At 32.5% G+C, this 23,438-nt stretch overlaps 1 protein-coding gene across 1 annotated transcript; it reads left to right on the forward strand.

The window, feature by feature from the left end:
• The first annotated feature begins 89 nt into the window (after positions 1-89).
• Positions 90-22,161, forward strand: LOC131955320 (U5 small nuclear ribonucleoprotein 200 kDa helicase). Its single transcript, XM_059319410.1, has 47 exons — positions 90-277; positions 6,524-6,687; positions 6,818-6,989; positions 7,070-7,259; positions 7,418-7,482; positions 7,647-7,745; positions 7,923-8,072; positions 8,194-8,293; positions 8,548-8,765; positions 8,855-8,972; positions 9,204-9,259; positions 10,522-10,659; positions 10,767-10,922; positions 11,115-11,285; positions 11,424-11,482; positions 11,569-11,827; positions 12,062-12,211; positions 12,340-12,401; positions 12,610-12,790; positions 12,987-13,091; positions 13,176-13,278; positions 13,396-13,574; positions 13,684-13,836; positions 13,966-14,046; positions 14,328-14,518; positions 14,623-14,773; positions 14,897-15,037; positions 15,365-15,435; positions 15,552-15,652; positions 15,801-15,974; positions 16,093-16,253; positions 16,367-16,465; positions 16,645-16,773; positions 16,907-17,098; positions 17,189-17,446; positions 17,559-17,761; positions 17,858-17,931; positions 18,014-18,090; positions 18,202-18,349; positions 18,523-18,599; positions 18,724-18,811; positions 19,520-19,641; positions 19,775-19,918; positions 20,161-20,337; positions 20,511-20,671; positions 20,873-20,954; positions 21,226-22,161. The coding sequence occupies exons 1-47, from the start codon at positions 233-235 to the stop codon at positions 21,460-21,462; spliced, it is 6,432 nt and encodes a 2,143-aa protein (XP_059175393.1). The 5' UTR covers positions 90-232; the 3' UTR covers positions 21,463-22,161.
• The last annotated feature ends 1,277 nt before the right edge of the window (positions 22,162-23,438 follow it).

Consider the following 23,438-nt stretch of genomic DNA (forward strand, 5'->3'; position numbering starts at 1 on the left):
TGCTTGAAAAAAATTAAATTAATGAACGTATAAAAATCCTCAGGATCCCATTCCTAAATTTATACTAACTCATCCGAGTTTTTATCATACATCGCCATTTTATTGTTTACAAACGTGAAATGTGCGTTTAAATGAATTTTTTAAAACAAGATTTATTACATCTAGATCTACTAATTTAGGCAACTTGAAGTGAAATTGTTTCTAGAATTAGTTCTAGTATCAAGTCCCTAAAATGGCAGACGCCACTGCTCGCTCGCTTCAGTATGAATACAAAGCGGTAAGCATCATCATTCCTTGACTCGATGTTTTTTTCAATTTTGTTTCAATTTTTAGGTAGCCGGCGAAGAAAGGAGTCGAGACTTTTTACAAAATTATCAAAATTACAGCCATATTTATTTACAAAACAGTATCAATAATCCACTTTTCAATAGTAAACAAAGTCTAGAGTAAAGTGGTCTGCGGACAGTTGCCTCTGTGACGTCTGTGTGGACACCTTACTCGCCTTACTGGTTTTCGCTTAAACTTTAAACAATAATTGTATGAATGTTTTATACGAAACTAACGCAAACAACACAAAGCATGTCCATTTTTAAACACATCTGAGTGAATTTCTTCTATTTCACTCAATAGTGAGTCAATAGTAGTATTTCTCGCTAACTTGGAGGCGTGGTCGGTTGCTAACAACAATATGGCGCCCGGACCGGACGTTTGATTTCCGGTGATTTTTCGGCCAAATTCCAGAGACCTTCAACTAATTACATTTAAAAATGTTTACCACGCGCAAAATGGCGGGATTTCCGTGTCATAACAACAAACAATAGGTGGCAGGGTTAGATAAGCCAGAAAAGCATCTTAAAATTTGGTTTGGAGACCGGAGGCTAAATTCAAAAGTTCGTTTCATTAAAATTAATAGAATTTGAAAAATATCAACTATATAGGTACAAAAATGATCATATAAGTAAAGCATTATTAGGTCTATCAGTCTATGTAAAAAGAAAGCAAATATTGTTGGCACTTTTTTTATAAGATCGGCTCTCATATCACAACCAATTTATTTTTATTTTTTAAAAACCACGTGACCGCTATTTGAGATCACTAGTGAGGAACTCTGGGTGCATGGCCACTTAAAAAGTCTAACCTGATTTGTGGTTTTCTTAAGCATCAAGGGTTAGAAGAGTTGTCATGGAGAGATGTGTTGGCCATGGCAGTGAGTGTCAATAAATATTAAATTAAGTAATTTAGTTTAAAATGAACTAAAAACTTCAAAATTAGTGCCTAATGGATTAAATATGGATGTCTATTATTCAGTGGTCATGTTTATATTGAAAATTGCGTAAATTTTAGATTTAGTAAGAAAAACTAATCAATAGGGTAGGCCGGTTCGTCACTTAGATGGCTGGATTGACCTCTGACCCTGAAACGTCACGCGTCGTTTTCTGACGGTTTCTACGTTTATTTTAGGGGTCCTATCCACGACAAATTAAAGAACTGTTTATCTCGCCAGCTCTGATCATTATTTTAACACAAAATGCTAATAAAATGGATAATATGCCTTAGAATGCCAGAAAAAATCGCGAGAATTGTGTTTGTAAATAATGAGAGGATTTCTAGTGGAGCACTCTCCGTAAAAACTGAACCGCGGCCAAAAACGACCCAATAACGGGGAAAACGGCTCCGATAACACTAAATTAATATATAATTGAGATAATTACCATGTATATTTACAGTATTATCGATTCTACTTTCCAAAATCTAATTCCAAAATGAGGTACCCACCCTGACATTTCTATCCGCTATTTTTAGTATCATGACGTCATTGCTACGCTAGTTGCCAGACTGAAACAACTAGTTTTTGTTTTTTACGGAATGAACTGTTAAGTCTAGTATTTTAATTATTATTAAATATTATTCAATTGTAGCATGTGCGGAAAAAGTAAAATTATGGACATTATTATTGTATTAGTAATTTTATTAGTATATTGATTTTTTCTTCACTGTGGGCCGACCGTTGCTGCATTCGTGACCGGTGGTTAACCTCGTCAACGCCGCGTGGCCTATTCGTTTATATAATCAGTGATGCTCGTTCAGTGGCCTTTTTCAGCGCTAGGCCTAATTACGGGCGATTTTTAGACTTAATTGATTGGCCGTTAGCCTTTTTCATTGCTGCGTATTTTAAAAAATGCTCGTTCAGCGGCCTTTTTTTTTTGGCGCTAAATAATCTGTTTACGGGCATTTTAAGCGTTTATTTATTTATTTTTTTAAGCTAGACGTAGATCTAGTTAAAAAAAAAAATATTTTTTCTATACAGCTGGCTGATATGCGAACTTTAAAAAAAACGACCGAGCTTTAAAAAAAAAATGACCAGAAGGGAAATAGGTCTGTTTTTCAATTAGCTTGAAGAAGGGTGGGGGGGGGGGGGAAGAGAGAGAGAGAAGTGAAGACACCGACCATCTCGTCTGCGCGTGTTCATTCTATGACGTGTACTATAGGCCTGCTGAAGTCACGGTGACCCCGTGACCGTGGTGGGATTTTTCATCCATGGGATAGTAAACGTAAGCAAGCAATCACGCGAGTGACGATGTTTGGAGATTTTATTTTAAAAAAAAATCACATACGTCATGCTTTCAAGATGAAAAAAAAAGTAATGTAAAAAAAAAAAATACACTAATACCATGTATGAACCTCAGCTGCCACACTGTTAATTTATAAACTATCATAACTATTACTATCATATCATTTTAAGCATATTTATTAGGCCTATTTAAAATTAGAAAATTAGAATTTGAAATAAAAATATTTATTATGGTCATTTGATTTATGCAGGTGTTCATTATTTCATAAAATGGTATGAATAACATGTAAAGTAGAACTTAATAAATAATAAAATAACTAGATCTAGTTTCATTATCAACCAGTTGCTTTTTGTTATTTTCCGGTGAGTAAATTACCTAAGCTGACGCAATTACCATGGCGGGAATTAAAAGCTCGTGCACACAAGTCCACGGCGTAATGTTATGCCGGTCGAGGAGTAAGAATGCTGTTTCCTCGTTCATTTTCCATTTTAAGATAATTTTTAAATTCTTTTTTTTCTTGTCAACCGAGTAAGCTAGATATTTAAATGTGGTGTCAAATGTTCTCTTAAGGGGTAAGGAAGTTAATGGTGTTTTTAAAATAACAGAATATTTTATTTTAAAAAATCCATAATTCAACCTACAATAGGGAGATTAGGCCCTAATTGGAATTTTTCAAAGTTGCGATGTATGACGTTTTATGTAGGGAACCTCACCCGGATGAAGAGCACTAGTCCCCGGATTAGAGGAATAAATCGAACCAATCATAGCTTAGTTAACTGGGTTAACTATAAATAGCTTATATATATATAGAAAGCTATAAATATCATAGTTAAGGTTGTTTAAGCCATCTTAGAGGAAAAATTGAGGTGTCCGCATAAGGGATATACCTTTTTTTGAGGGTTAACCTTTTGCGGACACTAATGAAAAATCAGAGTATATTTCTTACACTTTAAGTAAAAAGGAGCTTTGAACTAATCTTGATACTCCAGATTTATATTTAAATTTAAGTCTAAATCTAGATCTATAAGTTTTTAGTAATGTTTTTAGGTTTTAAAAATATTTTTGATCATCAAACGTGTCTACTAAGCAAAAAGTGAAATAAAATCTCAACTGGGTCCTGAGTTTCTTTCAGGCATCACTTTAATTTAATTAAAACTTATTTCATATTTCTTCATATATTTTGTTTTCCAATATATTAATATATAAAACTATCAACAACACTATTTATGGATGTAACATGTTTATTTCAATCATTTAAATAGAAACAAAATGAACAAAATATGCCTTGTCCGCATAAGGAGCAACTGTGCGCACAGAAGATAAAATGTAAAAAAAGTGCACTTAGTGTCCGCACAGAGTCTCACCACTGAAAATGTCAATACATTCAATGCTATGCGTATGAATACAAAATGAATCAGACATGATTAAACTAGAAAGAATGCGGAGTAAGACGGTACTTTCGGTTTGTTTCTATGTGAAACGGTTACTGAATGGCGCTCAATGGAAATCGGCTCTTCCGATTTTTTTGCTACGTCTGTCCGCAGACGCCACTTTACTCTAGATATCTAGACTAGAGTAACTCTGCCTGTCCAGACTACGCACGGCACAGTTAATAACACCACCATATCTGTCACTTTGAATAGTAAATTGCGCTGTTATTTGGATGTTTCATACAGAAAAATAGAATTTGGGAGTAAATATGTCCATTCATGCCAAATTTTGATCAATTGAATTACCCACAGTGGGATATGAGCAATTGAAAGCAACCTGCCATGTAGGTAGCCATTTTTGTGTCCCCAGGACGAACAAAGCCTCGTTCCGATGAGCGTCTTTTTAAAATTGTTTAGTTTTTTTTTAGTAAAAATTAATTGAATAGGATAGGTCAAAGAACAAATATGTTCATAAAATATGCTGTTTTCTTTAGGCTATGTCTACTAAATATATTTTTTTTGGTGGTAGTTGTGAGAAGGCTGACAATTTTCAAGTTTTACCTAGATCTAGTTCTAGTGGAGAACACCTATAGTAAACCATATTACTATAATAATTAAAGCATTTTCTCGGGAAGAGTTATCTCATTTTTTTCATAGCTATAAATTTTATTATTTTTGGCATCTTAAAAAAATTACGTACTGAAGCACAAAATTACTCACACAAAATGTTATAGGCTAATACAAGATTATTTATTTAACTGGGCTAAAAAAAAAAACAGCAAAAATATACGATCGTAAGGAGGAAAGACTGATAGCGAGGAAGCAAAACTGACAAAAATTCTTTTTTGGACAGGAGAGTATTTCTATGCTTTGTTTTCATTCTGTCTCAAATAGAAACTAAATTAAGTGTCTCGAACCAGAAAAAAGTCTCCTAAGGGTGTTCTGACTGGTAAAGTTACTTGAGACATTTACAATAGTAAATACATTTTACTAGATTTTTAGATCTACCTTTTACTTTTGTAATAAGCTACTTGTGACCTCCATAACAATTGGAGGTTTGGTTTTAATTTACTTTAATATAACAATAAAGGCCTAAAGTAAAAAATTTTAATTGACCACAAATCTTTATAGGCTGAAAAAACTAAACAGGTTTGGTCTTTTTTGTGGACATCACAGTCTAGAAAAAGTCTGGAAAATTGCTAGTTTTTTTTGGCTGGATTTTTTTTTACAAGTCTGGAATCTATTTTTAGAAACAAGACTTCTATTAAGTCCATATTTTTTTACTAACAAAAAGTTTATTCTTTAGTGAATTTACTCCAGTTTTTTCCCCTGCATGAACATCTCCCAGGTCTATGCTGTGTTATGACATTTTATTCTGGATCACAGATTACTACTGGAGATTTGGGGAGGAGATTGTTAGACCTCAGTCTTTTTTTTTTATTGTTCATGAATGACTGCGTGCATATATTACGAGTATTTAAAATTGATATTCAATGAAAGAATGATCGCCCATAGAAATGTTGACCTTGTGATTTTACCAGCTATTTTTCATTAAGTTTCTCTGAGGTTGTAGGCTGGCAGTCGTTATAAAAAAATATGAGGGAACAATGTGAGTGATAGTCTAGGAATAATGTATCCCTCTTTATTTTTAATTCGCCTTCCATCAAACTGTTTTTGAAATCTTTACAAATCCTGAGGATTAAGGCTAGACTAACCCACCTCTCCTTTTAACTAAGGTCACTGATGTCTAAACTTGTGTGAGCTCACCGTGACCCAAGTATATATTTGGTACTGCTTGGCTAGTAGGAAGTCACAGTTCGTGCTATGACCTATTAGACAGGCTTACTGATGTCTAGACTACTGTGACCTCACAGTGACTCCTCCACCATGTCTTGTGGGGGGGGGGGGGGGGGGGGTACTGGCAATTTTTAATTGCAATCATAGGTTTCTCAGCTATAAGAATAAATAATAAAACAGTTACAGCCTGCAGAAAGTTTTTTTGTTCCAATTTTGTTCTTTTTATTCTTTTTTTTTTATTATATCTAATTGAGGACTATTATTTTAGTAATAGTTAAATTGAAAACACAATAAAATTAGATAATGAACATATTACAAAAGCTCAGTGTTGGAAACAAAATAATTTCATCATGCTAATCAATTATTTTAATAATTTTAATTTGTGGGGAGTGTGAGTATCCAACCTTAGAAAAGTTTTTCTGTCAATTTGGCTAGAGAAAGTTCAATATAAACATTACCTCAATTACCTAAAATAAAGCCATTATCTATAATTATAATGAGAGTACATATGTTGCATAATTTTATAAATGAGTTGCTTAAACATCTGTATAAAGTCAAGAATTTTTTTTTTAAAAGTCTGGAATTTCATTTTTAAAAAGTACGTAGAGCATCACCCGTATTAGCATTATTTTTCTCTATAGTGGCCTCTTTCTCTTGGAAGTATCCACTTGCCTAGTGATGAGTTTGTTTAATTGTTAAGCTTGATTTTTGTCTTTTTTTTAGAACTCCAATCTTGTCTTGAGTGTAGACAGAACTTTAATTGACAGAAGAGCCAGGGATGAAGCAACTGGTGAAGTTATGTCCCTTGTTGGGAAACTCACTGGGACACGCATGGGTGACAAAGCACTAAAAAGCAAACCTCCAATGATGGAAGAGCGTAAAATAAAGTAACATACTTATTGGATAAATATAAACCACCTGTACCCTATGTATAGACGTGTTTCATTTAAGCTTAGAAATGGAAATAAGTGGGCTTATGTTTATTCTACAGTTAAAAATAATTGTTCTTTTTTTTAGACGACGAAAAAGAGATGAAGCTCAACATGACATGGTTAAAATGAAAGGAACCACTTTATTGTCTGAGGGTATTGATGAAATGGTTGGCATTCTGTATAGACCAAAAACAACAGAGACACGACAGACTTATGAAGTATTGCTAAATTTTATCCAGGCTGCCTTGGGAGATCAGGTAAGTATTTTTATAAATCCATAGAGTAAAAACTTCACTTTTTTTACATGTCCACAAGTAACTGTTGAAATTTGGTTTAGCCCAGAGATGTGCTTTGTGGAGCTGCTGATGAGGTTCTTATAGTTCTGAAAAATGAGAGGATGAAAGACAAAGACAAAAAGAAAGAAGTTGAAAGCCTTTTAGGTGACCTGGCTGATGAAAGATTTGCTTTACTTGTTAACCTTGGCAAAAAAATTACAGACTGGAGTCAAGAAGAGAAAACACAAACAAGTAGGGGTTGTTTTTTTTTAAGCAAGTTGGTCATTTTCAGTGTGGAAGCTGAATATTTTTGTCCAAAAATGGGTACTATAACAAGAAGTTTTATTTGTAAAGAAGTTATTTTTAATGTTAACATTTATATTATGTGAATATTATTTAATGAATTGTAGGTGAAACTATAGACTTTGATGAGACCTATGGTGTAAATGTACAGTTTGAAGAGTCAGATGATGATGTAAGTAACTGGTATATTTGACCTTCATTGTTGCTACTTGTATACATAAGTACTTTAATAAAACACACATAAGATAGTCCCAATAATTGCAAAAATGTCCTTTTTGATATACTTTACAGTTTATGCGTGACTTCAGTAAGTAAGATGATTTTTTTAAAATTTAGGACACTGCTGATGTTTATGGAGAAGTACAGGAAGAAGGTGAAGCAGATGATGACAATGAAGGAGAAGAGGCAACTTTTGATGCTACGCTACATGCAAATGTAAATTTATGGCCTAATATGTAGAGCCATTTAATAAATAGGAATAAATGTGTTAGATATCACAAAACTTAAATTTGGTCATGTTGTATCTGTTGTTTTAATAATGTGTTCCAGAGTAGAATTTACCTTTTGTTCACATTTTAATAGTTTTTTTTTTTTTTATTTGAAAATAAATAGCTGTCAGAAGAAGACAAAAACAAGAAGGATAGAGGATTACATCCACGTGAAATTGATGCGTTCTGGATCCAGAGAAAAATCAGCAAATTTTATCCAGATGACCCCAACATGGCTCAAAGTAAAGCTAATGAAGTTCTTGAGATTTTGAAGGTAGGTATTGTTGTAATGTCATATGCTAGTAGAAAATAGGGAGGGTTTCAATTTCTATAGAAATGAAGTCTATCTGCTCCTGCTTTGTAAATTTGTTATAATTTGTTTTTAAATCACACAGGCTGCTGGAGATGACAGAGAAGCTGAAACCAAACTAGTTTTACTTTTGGATGTTTCTCATTTTGAGTTCATTAAAATCTTACGGCAACATCGACAAATGAGTAGGTTTTTATATTTTTTCAAAATTCAGTTACTGATTCTTAGAATTAGGAAATAAATTAGTCTAGGCTGCAAGGTATCTTAAAATTATTACATTAAGGTAGTACAAATTGTGGCTCACTATAAGTATAGGATTAGACAGTTTGCGTATGGACATGTCTGTGAACATAGTTCCATTATTATTATCTTTGATTTTTTTGTTAGATCAAAGTATTTGGTAGGATTTATAAAAACTAAATGTTTGCTTTTGTTACAGTTTTATATTGCACCCTCTTGGCTCAAGCACAGACAGCCTCAGAGAAAAAGAAAATTGAACAAAAAATGTCTTCTGATCAAGAGTTATCACTTATTTTAAAATCTCTGAAAGCCACTGATCAAGATGATATTGTTAGTGAGGAAAGAGCTAGAAGACAGCAAGCAAGACAGTCAAGAGTTGCAGCTGACATTGAAGCTATTGATGTTGATGATGAAGAGGTTTATATCTTTTATTTATTTGCAGCTAACTTTGTTAATTTGCTTAATTAGAAAAACACATTTGACTTTTCATTATGTTTGTTATTTAGGAGGTTGGACCAGTACAAACTCTATACTTGGATGATTTAGTGTTTACTCAAGGCAGTCATTTGATGGCCAACAAAAGGTGTCAGTTGCCAGATGGGTCTTATAGGAAACAAAGAAAAGGTGAAAAATGTTACTATATGTATACTTTTGCCAGTTAGCTGAAAATATAAGTGTCAGACCTATAGTAATGAAAATTATGTTGCCATTTTCAGAGACCTGTTTTTTTTTAAAAAAAAAACATTAAAAATTGTTGAAAGAGCAAGTTTAATAATTTCTCTAAGTAATTAAATATTTATAACTAATTTACCTGCTTTTGCTTTGTCTGAGTGTATTTTAATATTTTATGTGCAGGTTATGAAGAGGTTCATGTACCAGCATTAAAGCCAAAGCCTTTTGATAATGAGGAGGTAAAATTTCATTCATACATTTAAGATTAAGACAAATGTATGGACACAATGTACAGGGCTGCCTACTTGTACGGTTTTGCCCGTAACTTTACGATTTTGACACCCAGGTTACGGAATTACGATTATGCTGCAAAATTACGGTTTTGATTTCAGTAGAGATCAAAATCGACTTTAGTGTAAAAAAAAAATTCTGGTGGTAACTTAACTTTATGTTCCCGGTCTGAGTTTTATATTTTAATTTAGCTAGTTATATTTCAGTGTGTTATCCGGTTCTAAGGTTCTCAGCCTCTTCCGTAACAATCCTCCCTCCCCCTTCCCTTCCCGCTCTTGTCATGGCTGGCGGCAGTCGTGTTTATATTGTGAACTATTGACCCCGCGAGTGTAATGTGTTACCTTATGAGCCGGTGTTGTCCGTAGAGAAAAAAAAAGGGCGTGGCCTAAATCATTGAAAGTCTGGTCGCGCAGTCTGGCGAGACATATTTGCTGAGGCGGTATTACGGCTAAATGCCTAAATAGCGAGATATCGAGGCATTTTGTTTGAGATGTGCGAGAAGACAAGATTTTACTAAACAACGAGATCTAGGCTCACCTAGATCAATTACGGATCATATTTTTAAAATTGTTCTTTTCTTCTAGATATTACATTGATAAAATGTAGATTAAAAAAAAATATTCAAGAAATATGCTAATTCTAAACATCGTCACCCGTCGGCCGCTTACGTTTTCTTGTTCGCGGGAGAAAAAATCCTGACACACACACAGTCGAGGGGTCACTGAGTTCACATTGGTTTAGATATCCGTAGTGTTGGCCTATTTCATACGTCATACTACTCATTGCAAGAACAATTCCTATGTGAAATTTTCCATTGTCGCCTTACATTCTGAATTTAACGGCGTTTTTTTTTTTAAAACTAATTATTAGTCCATAAAATAAAAAGTAGCACGAGTCGCCGACTGTCATCATTACGCTGATGAGCTTTACGATCATATAATATGGGTCTTATTTACATTGTATTTAAAAAATGTGTAAAAATACGGAAAGTTACGGAAAGTTACAGAAAACCTATGCTCTTGTTACGGGGAAAATTTTTTTGGGGTAGGCAGCCCTGAATGTACCAAACTCCACAAGTTATCAGTTAATCTCTTAACAGATTTAACTAATGTTCTATTGACAGTTATTTATACAAATTTCTTTTAGCTGATATTTAAGAATTATCTTTATTGCTATGTTCCTATTGATGAATTTTTCAATGTTCATGTAGAACCTGGTGCCTGTTGACCGATTGCCCAAGTATGCCCAGGCAGCATTTGAAGGGTTTAAAAGCTTAAATAGAATCCAAAGTCGTCTACATCGTGCTGCTCTAGAGAGTGATCAAAACCTTCTACTGTGTGCCCCAACAGTGAGTTATCGTGTTCATATCTTTAGTTTAAATAGTTTGGTAGCACCACGGATTGTTACTGGTAATTTTTTAAAAATCTTACCACTTTATGTTAATGTCCCCCACAGGGAGCAGGTAAAACTAATGTTGCATTGCTCACAATAATGAGAGAGGTTGGAAAACATGTAAATGCTGATGGTACTATTAATGCTGATGATTTTAAAATCATCTACATTGCACCAATGAAATCCTTGGCCCAGGAAATGGTTGGCAACTTTACTGAGGTATTTGAAAACAAAAATTCTCATCTTATTTTAGCTAACTGAAATGTATTAGCAAGTAATAATTCCTTGTTTAATAATATTAATCATAATAAATTATAATAATAATTTTTTTGAGAAAAAAAATTTACTCTCTGCTATGTTTAACAACTCTGGTAAAATGTTTAAAATGATCTAAAACATCTATCATTGTAGAGATTATCCTCATACAACCTGAAAGTTCAGGAGTTAACAGGAGACCACCAGCTTACTAGAGAACAGATAGCTGCCACTCAGGTCATTGTCTGTACCCCAGAAAAGTGGGATATCATCACCAGGAAAGGAGGAGAAAAAACATACACACAATTTGTTAAACTTGTTATCTTTGTAAGTCATGGCTTATAACATTTTAGTTAGCACATTTTCAAATCAACTTTTACCTCTTTTGTTAGTGCTTATGAAGTACTTCAAAAGCAGTCTTTTTTCTTGTTGTTTATATTTTAAATTTGTATTATGGTTTAACAGGATGAAATTCATCTCCTTCATGATGACAGAGGTCCAGTTTTAGAATCCTTAGTTGCAAGGTAAGAGTTTGTTATGGTTAGTGACAGTTTAAAAACTGACTTTTAAAAACTGTTTACATTGATTAATGATGTGTAACCTTTGACAGAACCATCCGTACTATTGAAACAACTCAAGAAGACATAAGATTGATTGGACTCAGTGCCACACTTCCCAACTATGAGGATGTTGCTGCTTTTTTGCGTGTTGATCCACGAGAAGGACTCTTCTTCTTTGATAACAGTTTCCGTCCAGTCCCTCTAGAACAACAGTTTATTGGCATCACTGAAAAGAAAGCAATAAAAAGATTTCAATTAATGAATGATATTGTGTATGAGAAGGTCATAGAGCATGCCGGCAAGAATCAGGTAAATTATTTTGTTCACTTGCAGCATTAGACTGGTTAATACCTTACATATAGCCTTTATTATTCTGTTTATTTAGTTGGTCATGCCCCCTATAACAGTAAACTATTTTTACCAAGCTAAAACTTTATTCTTCAATTCTTTTTTCAAAAATTTGTTTTTATTTTTGTCTTTCCTTCGAAAAAATTTCGAAAGGCAAGATCATCATTGATTAAATTTTATTTATGATATACGTAGGTCTTAATATTTGTGCACTCAAGAAAAGAGACAGGAAAGACAGCCAGAACAATAAGAGATATGTGTCTTGAAAAGGACACGCTAGGACTTTTCATGAAGGAAGGATCTGCCTCTACTGTTGTGCTTAGGCAAGAAGCTGAGCAGGTTAAGGTACATGAAAATCTTTACAGCACTTATTTTCCACTAACCTTTCCAATGTTTAAAATTGTACTTTAAGTAAGAACTCATTTTTTAAATTAGTATTTTTTTTTTATATATGTACTTTTTTTTTCTTTTAGAGCTCAGAGCTAAAAGACTTACTGCCTTATGGCTTTGCTATTCACCATGCAGGAATGAACAAGTATGTAAATTATTTCAGATTACACCGATTGCCACATTGAACTAGGCATAATTATGAATTTTAATATTTAAACAACTAAAAGCTGCATTTCTGTTAGACTTATTAATATTTAGCTCTTGTAAATGTAATCTATATATATTTTAAGAAAATAATAATTAGATATACATGTATTTGTAAAGGTCTGTTTAAACTTTATAAAATGTTACAGAGTTGATCGTAAGCTGGTAGAGGATTTGTTTAGTGATCGACATATTCAGGTTCTTATTTCCACCTCAACCTTAGCCTGGGGTGTGAATTTACCTGCTCATACTGTTATTATCAAAGGAACTCAAATCTACAGTCCTGAAAAGGGCAGATGGGTGGAGCTAAGTGCTTTGGATGTGCTACAGGTAAGGATTTTTACACTTTCAAAGTTGGCATTGTTTTATATGCAGATTTAATAAGGTTTGTGTTGTTTTTTTTTAACTTAAAATAAATTGCTCTAAATTTATGTTCCTGGGACAGTGTTTTCGTTGTTTTCTTTTTCAATTATTCTAATTATAAGTATTGACTGCTGTCATTTTAAAACTTGCTAAAACATTTCAGATGCTTGGTAGAGCAGGACGTCCACAGTATGATACAAAAGGTGAAGGAATTATGATCACAAACCACAGTGAACTTCAGTACTATTTGTCATTGATGAACCAACAGGTAACATGAATTCAAATAAACTAATACTTTATATTTATTCCCCCCTGGTACCACAATTTTTATGGTTATTATAAAATTTTACAGCTACCTATAGAGAGCCAGTTTATTGGGAAAATGGCTGACAACTTAAATGCTGAAGTTGTTCTTGGAACTATCCATAACATCAAAGAAGCTGTGGATTGGTTAGGTGAGAAATAAATCTTAACTTGCTTAATATCTGAATACCTGTTATGAAGTTATTCCTACTTTTTTGTATATAAAATAAATGCTCTTGAAATAAAATAAAAACATTAAAAAATTTCAGGATACACCTATCTTTACATTCGAATGTTGCGCAATCCAACTCTTTATGGAATATCTCATGATGCTCTAAAAGAAGATCCACTGTTGCAGCAAAGAAGAAAGGATCTTGTTCACACAGCTGCTTGTGTGTTAGACAAAAATGGCTTGCTGAAATATGATCGCAAATCAGGAAACCTTCAGGTAATATCTAATATTAGATAAAAATCAAGTATTATTTAGTCTATATTATTTTTATAATTAGCCATTTTTACACATTCTAGTTTGAAGATGTTGTTCTTTAAATCTTAAGGTAACTGAACTAGGGCGGATTGCTAGTCATTACTACATCACTAATGAGAGTATGGCAACTTACAACCAACTGTTGAAACCAACACTTAGTGAAATAGAATTGTTTAGAGTGTTTTCCCTTTCTGCTGAGTTCAAATATCTCACAGTTAGAGAGGTAAGATTAATTATTTACACTAGTTATTCATTAGTAATTTTAATAATTAATTGTTTACTTTATTATAATCTGATCTAAACCTAAAGAGTTTTATCTTCATATTCTTTTCAATTTAATATTTTTGTTCAGGAGGAAAAACTTGAACTTATGAAGCTTTTGGAAAGAGTACCTATTCCAATTAAGGAGAGCATTGAAGAACCAAGTGCTAAGGTTTGTTATCACTATCTTTTTTTAAAAATAGCATTGAATATAAATTAAGAAAAAAAATATTTGAAATTGCTTGAAGACTTATCTGGTGATAAATAATTTTTAAATAGTTACCCAGATTTGATTTGTGGCATTTGATCAAAGTTAACCAGCTTTGTACTAAATGTGTCTTGCAAATTATATGTCCACAAAGAACTTAATCATTTCTTCTAACCATCATCCTGACAGGACCATTTATTTTTTAACCATGAAATAGTTCAACTTGTCTTTTATTTAATTTTCAGGTGAATGTTTTGCTGCAAGCCTATATTTCACAGCTAAAGTTGGAAGGATTTGCTTTGATGGTTGACATGGTGTTCATCACACAGTCAGCTGGGCGTTTGATGAGGGCTCTGTTTGAAATCTGTTTGCACCATGGTTGGGCACAGCTAGTGGACAAAGCTCTTGCTCTTTGTAAAATGGTGGATAAAAGAATGTTAGTGCTTTACATTTTCTTTCTTTAGTTTGTAAATTTGTCTATACTAATTATATTTTCTATGTAATATCTTGAAACATTTATATATTTTTATGAATTTTTAGGTGGCAGTCAATGACTCCATTGAGACAGTTTAGAAAAATTCCTGAACAAGTAATCAAGAAAATTGAGAAGAAGAATTTTCCTTTTGAAAGACTTTATGACTTGAACCATAATGAAATAGGAGAACTGCTAAGGCTGCCTAAAATGGGAAAAGTAAGATATTTTTTGTAACTTTGTGTTCTGACATTTCTTAATTAATAATCTATGCCACAACAGTGAATTTTACAAAATAAAAATGCTATAATTTTTAAAAATATCTGTTATTCTTGTATTTAGCCAATTCACAAGTACATCCGCCAGTTTCCTCGCCTGGAACTCTCAGTACACATTCAGCCAATCACAAGGTCAACACTGAAAGTTGAATTAACCATAACACCAGATTTTCAGTGGGAGGAAAAATTACATGGACATTCTGAGGTTTGGATCTATTTTTACGTATCATTAAATATTTTCATTTAATTATTAAAACTCATGATGCGTACTTATGATGAATAAAGCTAACCAATAACTTTGCTAGGAATATGCAAGTTGTAGCAGGAAAGTTAAATGGTTATATTAGGTATATTCGATTATAAATCTCTCAATTCAGAGAGAAAAGTTGTAATCGATTCGACATAAGTTTCAATTTAAAAATATTCATGTTATGAATTGTTTGGTTACATTTATAACTTAACTTGTCTAATCATTTTAGTTTGAAAAGAAATTTGTTCAATTAAGATTGTATCTTCATATTAATTTTTGCAGGCATTTTGGATTCTTGTTGAAGATGTTGATAGTGAGGCTATATTGCATCATGAGTACTTCCTTTTGAAAAGGTAGGTTTTGATAGTTGCTTGTTGCAATTTTAGAAAATATTCCATTCACCATTTTATTTTTGAAAATGTTACGCGTTGACAAGGTTGTTTAAAATTATTTTTTTTTGTGTTCATAGCAAATTTGCAACTGATGAACATGTTGTCAAGTTTTTTGTGCCAGTATTTGAGCCTTTACCTCCACAGTACTTCATTAGAGTGGTATCTGACAGGTGGATAGGTAATGTTCATTATGCTCATTTTTGTCTCTTCATTAATTATTTTGGTATTAAATGTAAAAAAACTATTAAATTTACAAGGTTTTAAAGATTCTAATATCAAATATTACAAGTTAATTTCACTAAATCTGTAAACACTTGCTGTTTTAGGTGCAGAAACACAGCTTCCAGTATCCTTCCGTCACTTGATTCTCCCTGAGCGATACCCACCACCTACAGAACTGTTGGACTTGCAGCCACTGCCAATTACTGCTTTGAGAAACCCAAAGTTTGAAATGCTGTACAGCAAAAAGTTTCCAATCTTCAATCCTATTCAAACTCAAGGTATATTTTCAGTAAACTAATTTTTGTTTTTAAAACTAAAGCAAAAACTATATTTTAACATCTTATTTAGTTTGTTCATTACATAACAAATACAGTTGTATTTACATTTATTTGGCAGTGTTCAATGCCATCTACAACAGTGACGACAATGTGTTTGTTGGAGCCCCAACTGGTAGTGGTAAAACAATTTGTTGTGAATTTGCTGTCCTGCGAATGTTCTCTCAGAACCCTGAAGGAAGATGTGTTTATGTTGCACCATTGGATGCCTTGGCACAACAGGTTAATTTTTATTATGTTTGGGTTGTGATTTATTTTTCCTCTTCTGGGTACTAATTGTTTTGTTCCACAAGCTTAGAAGCCTTAACTGTTATAGTTGAAATTTTATTTTGTAGATATATGTTGATTGGCATAACAAATTTGCTGGCAGTCTTGGGAAAAAAGTTGTACTTCTTACAGGAGAAACTGGTACTGATTTGAAACTTCTTGCCAAGGTATTTTAAAATTTATTTTAGCTTTGTTAGTATGTTTAAGATTTAATACAAAAGTATTAAATTAATTTTGTAAGCATTTATATTAGTATTTTAACTTGTACATTAGAACTCGTCTTATTATTACCACAGAAAAGTTAACTGTTTATTAGTTCTATAAATGGTGATGTTTTGTCCTTCAGGGCAATATTGTGATCTCTACACCAGACAAATGGGATGTCTTGTCCAGAAGGTGGAAGCAGAGAAAGAATGTACAAAATGTGAATCTCTTTATCGTGGATGAGTTGCACCTCATTGGAGGAACAATGGGAGTAAGGATGGTTTTTTTATTACAAATTAAAGCATTTAATATTGTAATCATTTTTTTTAAATATATGATTTGAAAAATAATTCACATTAAGTTATTTGAGATATCTGAAGCTATGTTTGATTTCTGTTCTGTAGCTGGTTCTGGAAGTGATCTGTTCTCGTATGAGATACATATCCTCACAGCTGGAACGCAACATCAGAATTGTTGCCCTTAGCTCATCACTTTCTAATGCTAAAGACATTGCTCAGTGGCTTGGATGTCCTACGTCAGCCTTCTTCAACTTCCACCCCAATGTGAGACCTGTGCCTCTAGAACTTCACATTCAGGTACTCCTAAAATCTCATGTTATTGTATACTCTAAAGATTGTCTTTTATGTTTTTTAAACCAAATTTACAATAACATCTCTCTATTTCAGGGTTTCAATGTTTCTCACAATGCTTCCCGTATCATTGCCATGGCAAAACCTTCCTATCAAGCCATAGTTAGACATTCAGCCAAGAAACCAGTTATCATCTTTGTGCCCTCACGCAAGCAAACCAAACTGACTGCTATTGATATTTTAACCTGTGCAGCTGCTGAAATGCAAGTTGGCATTGATGAAAAGACTCGCAGCAGATTCCTTCATGTCCAAGAAGAAGATCTTGCTCCATTCCTAGAAAAAATTTCAGACCTGGTATGTGAAAATATAAGTCATTTTTTAAATTTGTAAATATGTTTTAAACTAATTTTTTCTTTAGACAGTTTTTTTCTGATTGTATTAAATTATTATTATTTTTTGTGTGTAGACTTTGAAAGAGACACTTGCAAATGGAGTAGGATATCTTCATGAAGGATTGTCTGAAACTGAGAGAAAAATTGTAGAGCAGTTGTTTAATTCTGGAGCTGTTCAAGTCTTAGTTGTTGCCAGAGGTCTAGCCTGGGGAATAAATGTATCAGCCCACCTTGTTATTGTAATGGACACTCAGTATTATGATGGAAAAATGCACTCGTAAGTAAAAGCTTTATTTCATCCATCTGGATATTTTAACCCAAAATTTAAAGCTTTTATTGACTGACTTACTAAGTATGTTCCTTATTCTTCAAGTTATGAGGATTATCCAGTAACAGATGTACTCCAGATGATGGGAAAGGCTAACAGGCCTCTAATTGATAAAGAAGGTAATTATTATACTTGAGAAAAGTTGACTATAAAGCTACTATGGTCTAGAGGGTTTTTTTAAATGTTAATTTATCCACACAGGCAAGGCTGTCATCATGTGTCAGAGCTCAAAGAAAGAATTTTTCAAGAAATTCTTGTATGAACCACTGCCAGTGGAGGTAAGGACAAATAATTTATGTTTACCATCATAAGGAGCTTGGTTTAACTGCATCTTAGATCTAAAATAGGACAGATAAGCAATTAGTAATGATGATTTACATTTTTTTTAGAGCCACCTTGATCATTGTCTTCATGACCACTTCAATGCTGAAATAGTAACAAAAACTATAGAAAATAAACAAGATGCTGTTGACTACTTGACCTGGACCTTCTTGTACAGACGTATGACACAGAACCCCAACTACTACAATTTACAAGGTTTGGCTTTATCATTTATGATTTATTTTCAGATATCAGTTTAAAAGTAGGAAATAAATCTAGGTTAAAATTATAAAGGGTTGTAAAGGTACTTTAGAGTTTATAAGCTAATTATCCCTGGGCATTCACCCAGTAACTCCTTTGTCATTTATAAATGTAACTTTTACTCCTAGGTGTGTCACATCGTCATTTATCTGACCATTTGTCAGAAATTGTTGAAAACACAATCAACAACTTAGAGCAGTCAAAGGTAAAAAAAAAATTGTCCAGGTTTTTGCAGTTTTAAATTAGTTATGCATATTTTGTTAAAACTTTTTAAAAACATTTTAAATGTTTTTTCAAATTAATTAACACATTTAATTTTGTGTTACAAGTGCATCAATGTGGAAGATGATTTTGATGTGTACCCTCTGAACTTGGGCATGATTGCTGCCTACTATTACATAAACTATACTACTATTGGTAAGCCATTTTATCTTTTAGTGAGCGTCTATTAAATGTTTTGTTATTTCAGATGAGCTTCTATTAAATGTTTTGTTATTCAGATGTTATGTCAAATATTTGAAAAAGAAAATAATTGGAAAGAATAACTTTTCTTAAACCTTGCAGCCTCAGGTGTTAACTTTTTCCATTTCTCTCCCTTTGTGCTGTATTACACACAATATCATTATTTAAATCTATTCCCTGGTAAATTGTTTTTAAACACAAAAACAAAGAATTCGGCAGAATGTTTATTTGAAAGAGAAATGGTAAAATGTACAGATTTTTACATTTTTTTGTGTATTAGTATTTTTGACAACATTAGTCTGTCACACCAGCTGAGACAGGTGAATGTAATAAAATATTTGTCATTGTTAATTAAGGCCGTAGCACATTTACTTTATCAATTTAGTACATCTTTATTCAATTCTACAATTACCTACATGTCATCAGTTGTTCTAAGGAAAAACACTATACAATTTTAACCCTATGAAATTTGTGTACATTTTAAATTAATCTTTGAAACTGTGGGAGTTGAGAGCAAAAAGTAGGTCAACATTGTTAGGGTTATATTGCTTTTGTCTTAAACTAATACATAATTTGGTTTGCTAAAAACTACTAAGATTTGTAGTTGCACCTAGCTAAAGTATTATACTTGTCAGATATGAAATGACATGTTCATTTTAACAGAACTGTTCAGTATGTCTCTTAACAACAAGACAAAGATCAAAGGTTTAATTGAAATTGTTGCCAATGCTGATGAATATGCAAACTTACCAATCAGACATGGAGAAGCTGCTATTTTAAAACAGGTGGGTACTAACATATTCAAAAATTAATTAGTTTTTAAAAAAATATAAAAAGGAGTGATTTTGATAAATGTTTATATTAGCCTTTGTTCTAGATTCTACTTTGTATTTTCACATTTTCCTTTTATTTGAATAGCTTGGGAGTCGTCTGCCAAACAAAGTTACCAATGCCAAGTTTAATGATCCTCATGTCAAGACTAATTTGCTCCTTCAAGCACATCTCTCTCGCATGCAGCTCTCAGCAGAACTCCAAAGTGACACAGAGGATATTCTAAATAAAGTGTGTGACTTGATCATTTTTTTAATTAAATTATTTCACTGATATTGTTTACATCATTTTCCACTGATATTATTTACATCCTTTTAGCTTATTCACTCAGTAAATCATAATATAATTTATTGGAGTTGAAATGTATTTTTTAAATAGGTGGTACTGTAAGCTTTAATATTTTAAAATGTAATAATTTTCGCTTACAACTAGTTTTTCATGTTTCTGGAATCTAATGTATTTCACTGTTTCAGGCTATTCGACTTATCCAAGCATGTGTGGATGTTCTCAGCAGCAATGGATGGTTAAGCCCTGCTTTGGCAGCTATGGAGTTGGCCCAGATGGTGACCCAAGCCATGTGGTCTAAAGATTCATCCCTCAAGCAGCTTCCTCATTTTACAGCAGACATTATCAAAAGATGTCAAGAAAAAGTAAGAAATATTTTCTAAATATTGAGTATACTCATAGATTAAGTACAAATTATATATGCTTCTTTCTCGTAGTAAAAGATAGAATTATAAATCAGAATATGTTTAGTTAACTCATTTCATAGATGTATGTCTAATATGAAGACACTCTTGTTTACTAATATTTTAATCAACAGAATTTGGAGTCTATCTTTGATATTATGGAGATGGAGGACAAAGACAGAAGTGACCTTTTACAGTTGACTGAATCTGAAATGGCTGATGTTGCCCGTTTCTGCAACAGATATCCAAATATTGAGTTAACTTATGAAGTTCTTGAAAAAGAAAATATTAGAAGGTAAGTTAGAAAATGATGCTTTAAAATTTAGCATCAACTATTTTTTATCTATTTGATAAAAGTTTTTTATTTCAATATAATTATTTATTAATTTGTAATATTTGTATTGAATGTAGTTTATTATAAAAATAATTGTGATGCCATTTTGAAAATTCCCTAACAGTTATCTGTAATTTGGTTATGTTATTTATGATATTCCAGTGGTTCAAACATAAATGTGACTGTAACTTTGGAACGAGAAGATGAGATCACAGGACCAGTTATTGCTCCCTTTTTCCCCCAAGTAAGCTCAACAACAATTTTTACTCTGTTTTTAATGAAAATGGCTTTTCTGTGGAAAAATAAAAATCTTTTTTTTTTTATAACGATTAATATGATAATTTACATTGTATTTCATAAAAATATATACCATATTCTATGTCTCTGGAAAATGTGCAATGACTGTAGAGTTTACAAAGGAAATTATTTTAATATACGATGAAATATATGTACAAAAACTCAAAGCATATTTTTTAAAGAAAATTGTAATCTCAAAATCATTTTTTTCCTTATAGAAACGTGAGGAAGGCTGGTGGGTTGTTATTGGTGACCCAAAGAACAACTCTCTTCTCTCTATTAAGAGATTAACTCTCCAGCAGAAGGCCAAAGTCAAGTTAGATTTCATGGCACCAGCTCATGGGCGCTATAATTATGTCATCTTCTTTATGAGTGACGCCTATATGGGCTGTGACCAAGAGTATAAGTTCAGTGTGGATGTGAAGGAGGGAGAGAGTGACAGTGAAAGTGATTAGTCGGCTTGTTAACTTGGAATCCATTCCTCACATCAAGATTATACCTGTAAACAACTTGTTTTTACATATATTTTTTTTGTCAATTTCAAGCTGTATAGTGTTGAGTTACTTAAACAGCCCATGTATTATTAGTTACAGTATGTTGGTAAAATATTTTTTTGTCCATTTCTGATGATACAATTGCATATTTTATTTTTGATCAAAAATATGTTGGTTGTAAGCTAGATTTTAAAAAATGTATTTAATTTTTGTTTGGTAAATTGAATTAGTATAAATAGTTTTTATTTTTACTGTAGAAACTTTGTTTCTAGTTTTTAAAGTGTACATATTTGTACATAATTTGTTAAATGTTAAACTGAATATTATGCTTATAGGCTTATTTGTCATCATATCAGCCCTTAAAAGGAAAACTTAGCTATTAAGATTTTGGTTCTTGTCATTGTTTTATCCTGTCAGAAAAATGTCCAATTCATTTCAGAACTTAAATGTTTGTCATTAATTAAGTATTTACAGTGCAAAATAGCTCAGGTTTTAGTCATATGGTAAGCAGATGAGAATCTTGACAAAGGACACTTCATTCTTCTAGTGTTATATTTTCATACATTTTTCTCATGTTCACCATTTTATATGGATTTTTTAAACAAAAATTATTAAATGATTATTTTGTTTCAAAACTGAATAAAACAATACAACACTTAATCCTTGACTTTGTTCATGTTTTTATGTCTATGTAACAAAGCTGTGAGTAAATCTCAAAACAGTCAATTCTAAATCATGACATTGATTGTGGAATTAATTGGTAAGGTGGTCAGTTATTGTTTATAGAAGTCAGTATTGGGACAAGAAATGTCAAAATGGTTTTCATGTTGGGGTATTTTTTTGGATGGCTGAGTGTGATAGTCATCTTTACAGTTACCAGAAGGAAACAATTTAAAGCATGACTAGGATATGCTTCGTTATATACTTAATCTGCATGCATTACTGAACCATCCAAGTTAAGAAAATTATATTTTAGGTATATATAATATTATATAATACACTATACATACACTAAAAGCACAGGGTATTATTGTTAACTCCCTTAACTTAATTTGGTTTATAGGGCATAGATATATGGGTTTCCAGAAAGATGCGCAACGGAAAAAAGCGCACACCAAAAAAAAAATCAACCAAATAGAAAAATGCGCACACAGATAAATACCGAAGGAGAAAAATGCGCAAAGAGAAATTTGCATAAACAGAGAAATGCTGGAACAGAAATTTGCGCAAATTGAAAGATGCGCACACAGAAAAGTGCGCACGCCGAAAAATGCACAAAGAGAAATTTTAGCACAAAGACCTATATGGACTAAATGACACATTTATACATGATTGTTAGGGTTGCTGTAAGAGGGTCGTGTATGACCTGACGCGATCTACTACCATTTAAAGAATACCACTACCATAAGCATTCACATCACAATGATACAGGCGATAATTGCTTAACACAATACCTATGATTTTCTTGTTCAATATTTATTTAACTACTATTCTCGTTTAAATAAACCAACCTACCTTCCTAAGTAGGTGGATTGTTGGGTGGCTAGGTAGGTGCGTCATGATGAAATAATATTAAATACATCATTGTTATGATACTTGGTGATATTATCAGTGACGGCGCCAGGTTATTTAGGCAAAACTTATTAACCCCCCCCCCCCCGTAATTTTTTTTCAGCCCCCCATATTATATATATTATGTACTTTTTACTAATCCAGATTGCCCCTCTATGGATAGCGCCCTAGGCGACCGCCTAGTTCGCCTTATAGGTAGCGCCAGCCCTGGATACTAAAAAGAGTTAGATAGATAATTGTAGGCCCGTATATCCACGAGATGTTCGTTAAATAGTATTTAGCATTTTATTTTAGTTTGTATGTAAACTACTCCTTATATAACACAGATCTATGTTGAATTAAAGTATGTTTCTTGAACAGTCACG

The sequence above is a fragment of the Physella acuta genome, unplaced genomic scaffold (genome assembly GCF_028476545.2).
Source record: "Physella acuta isolate Inbredline_101_S28 unplaced genomic scaffold, ASM2847654v3 ptg001063l, whole genome shotgun sequence".
NCBI lineage: Eukaryota > Metazoa > Mollusca > Gastropoda > Physidae > Physella > Physella acuta.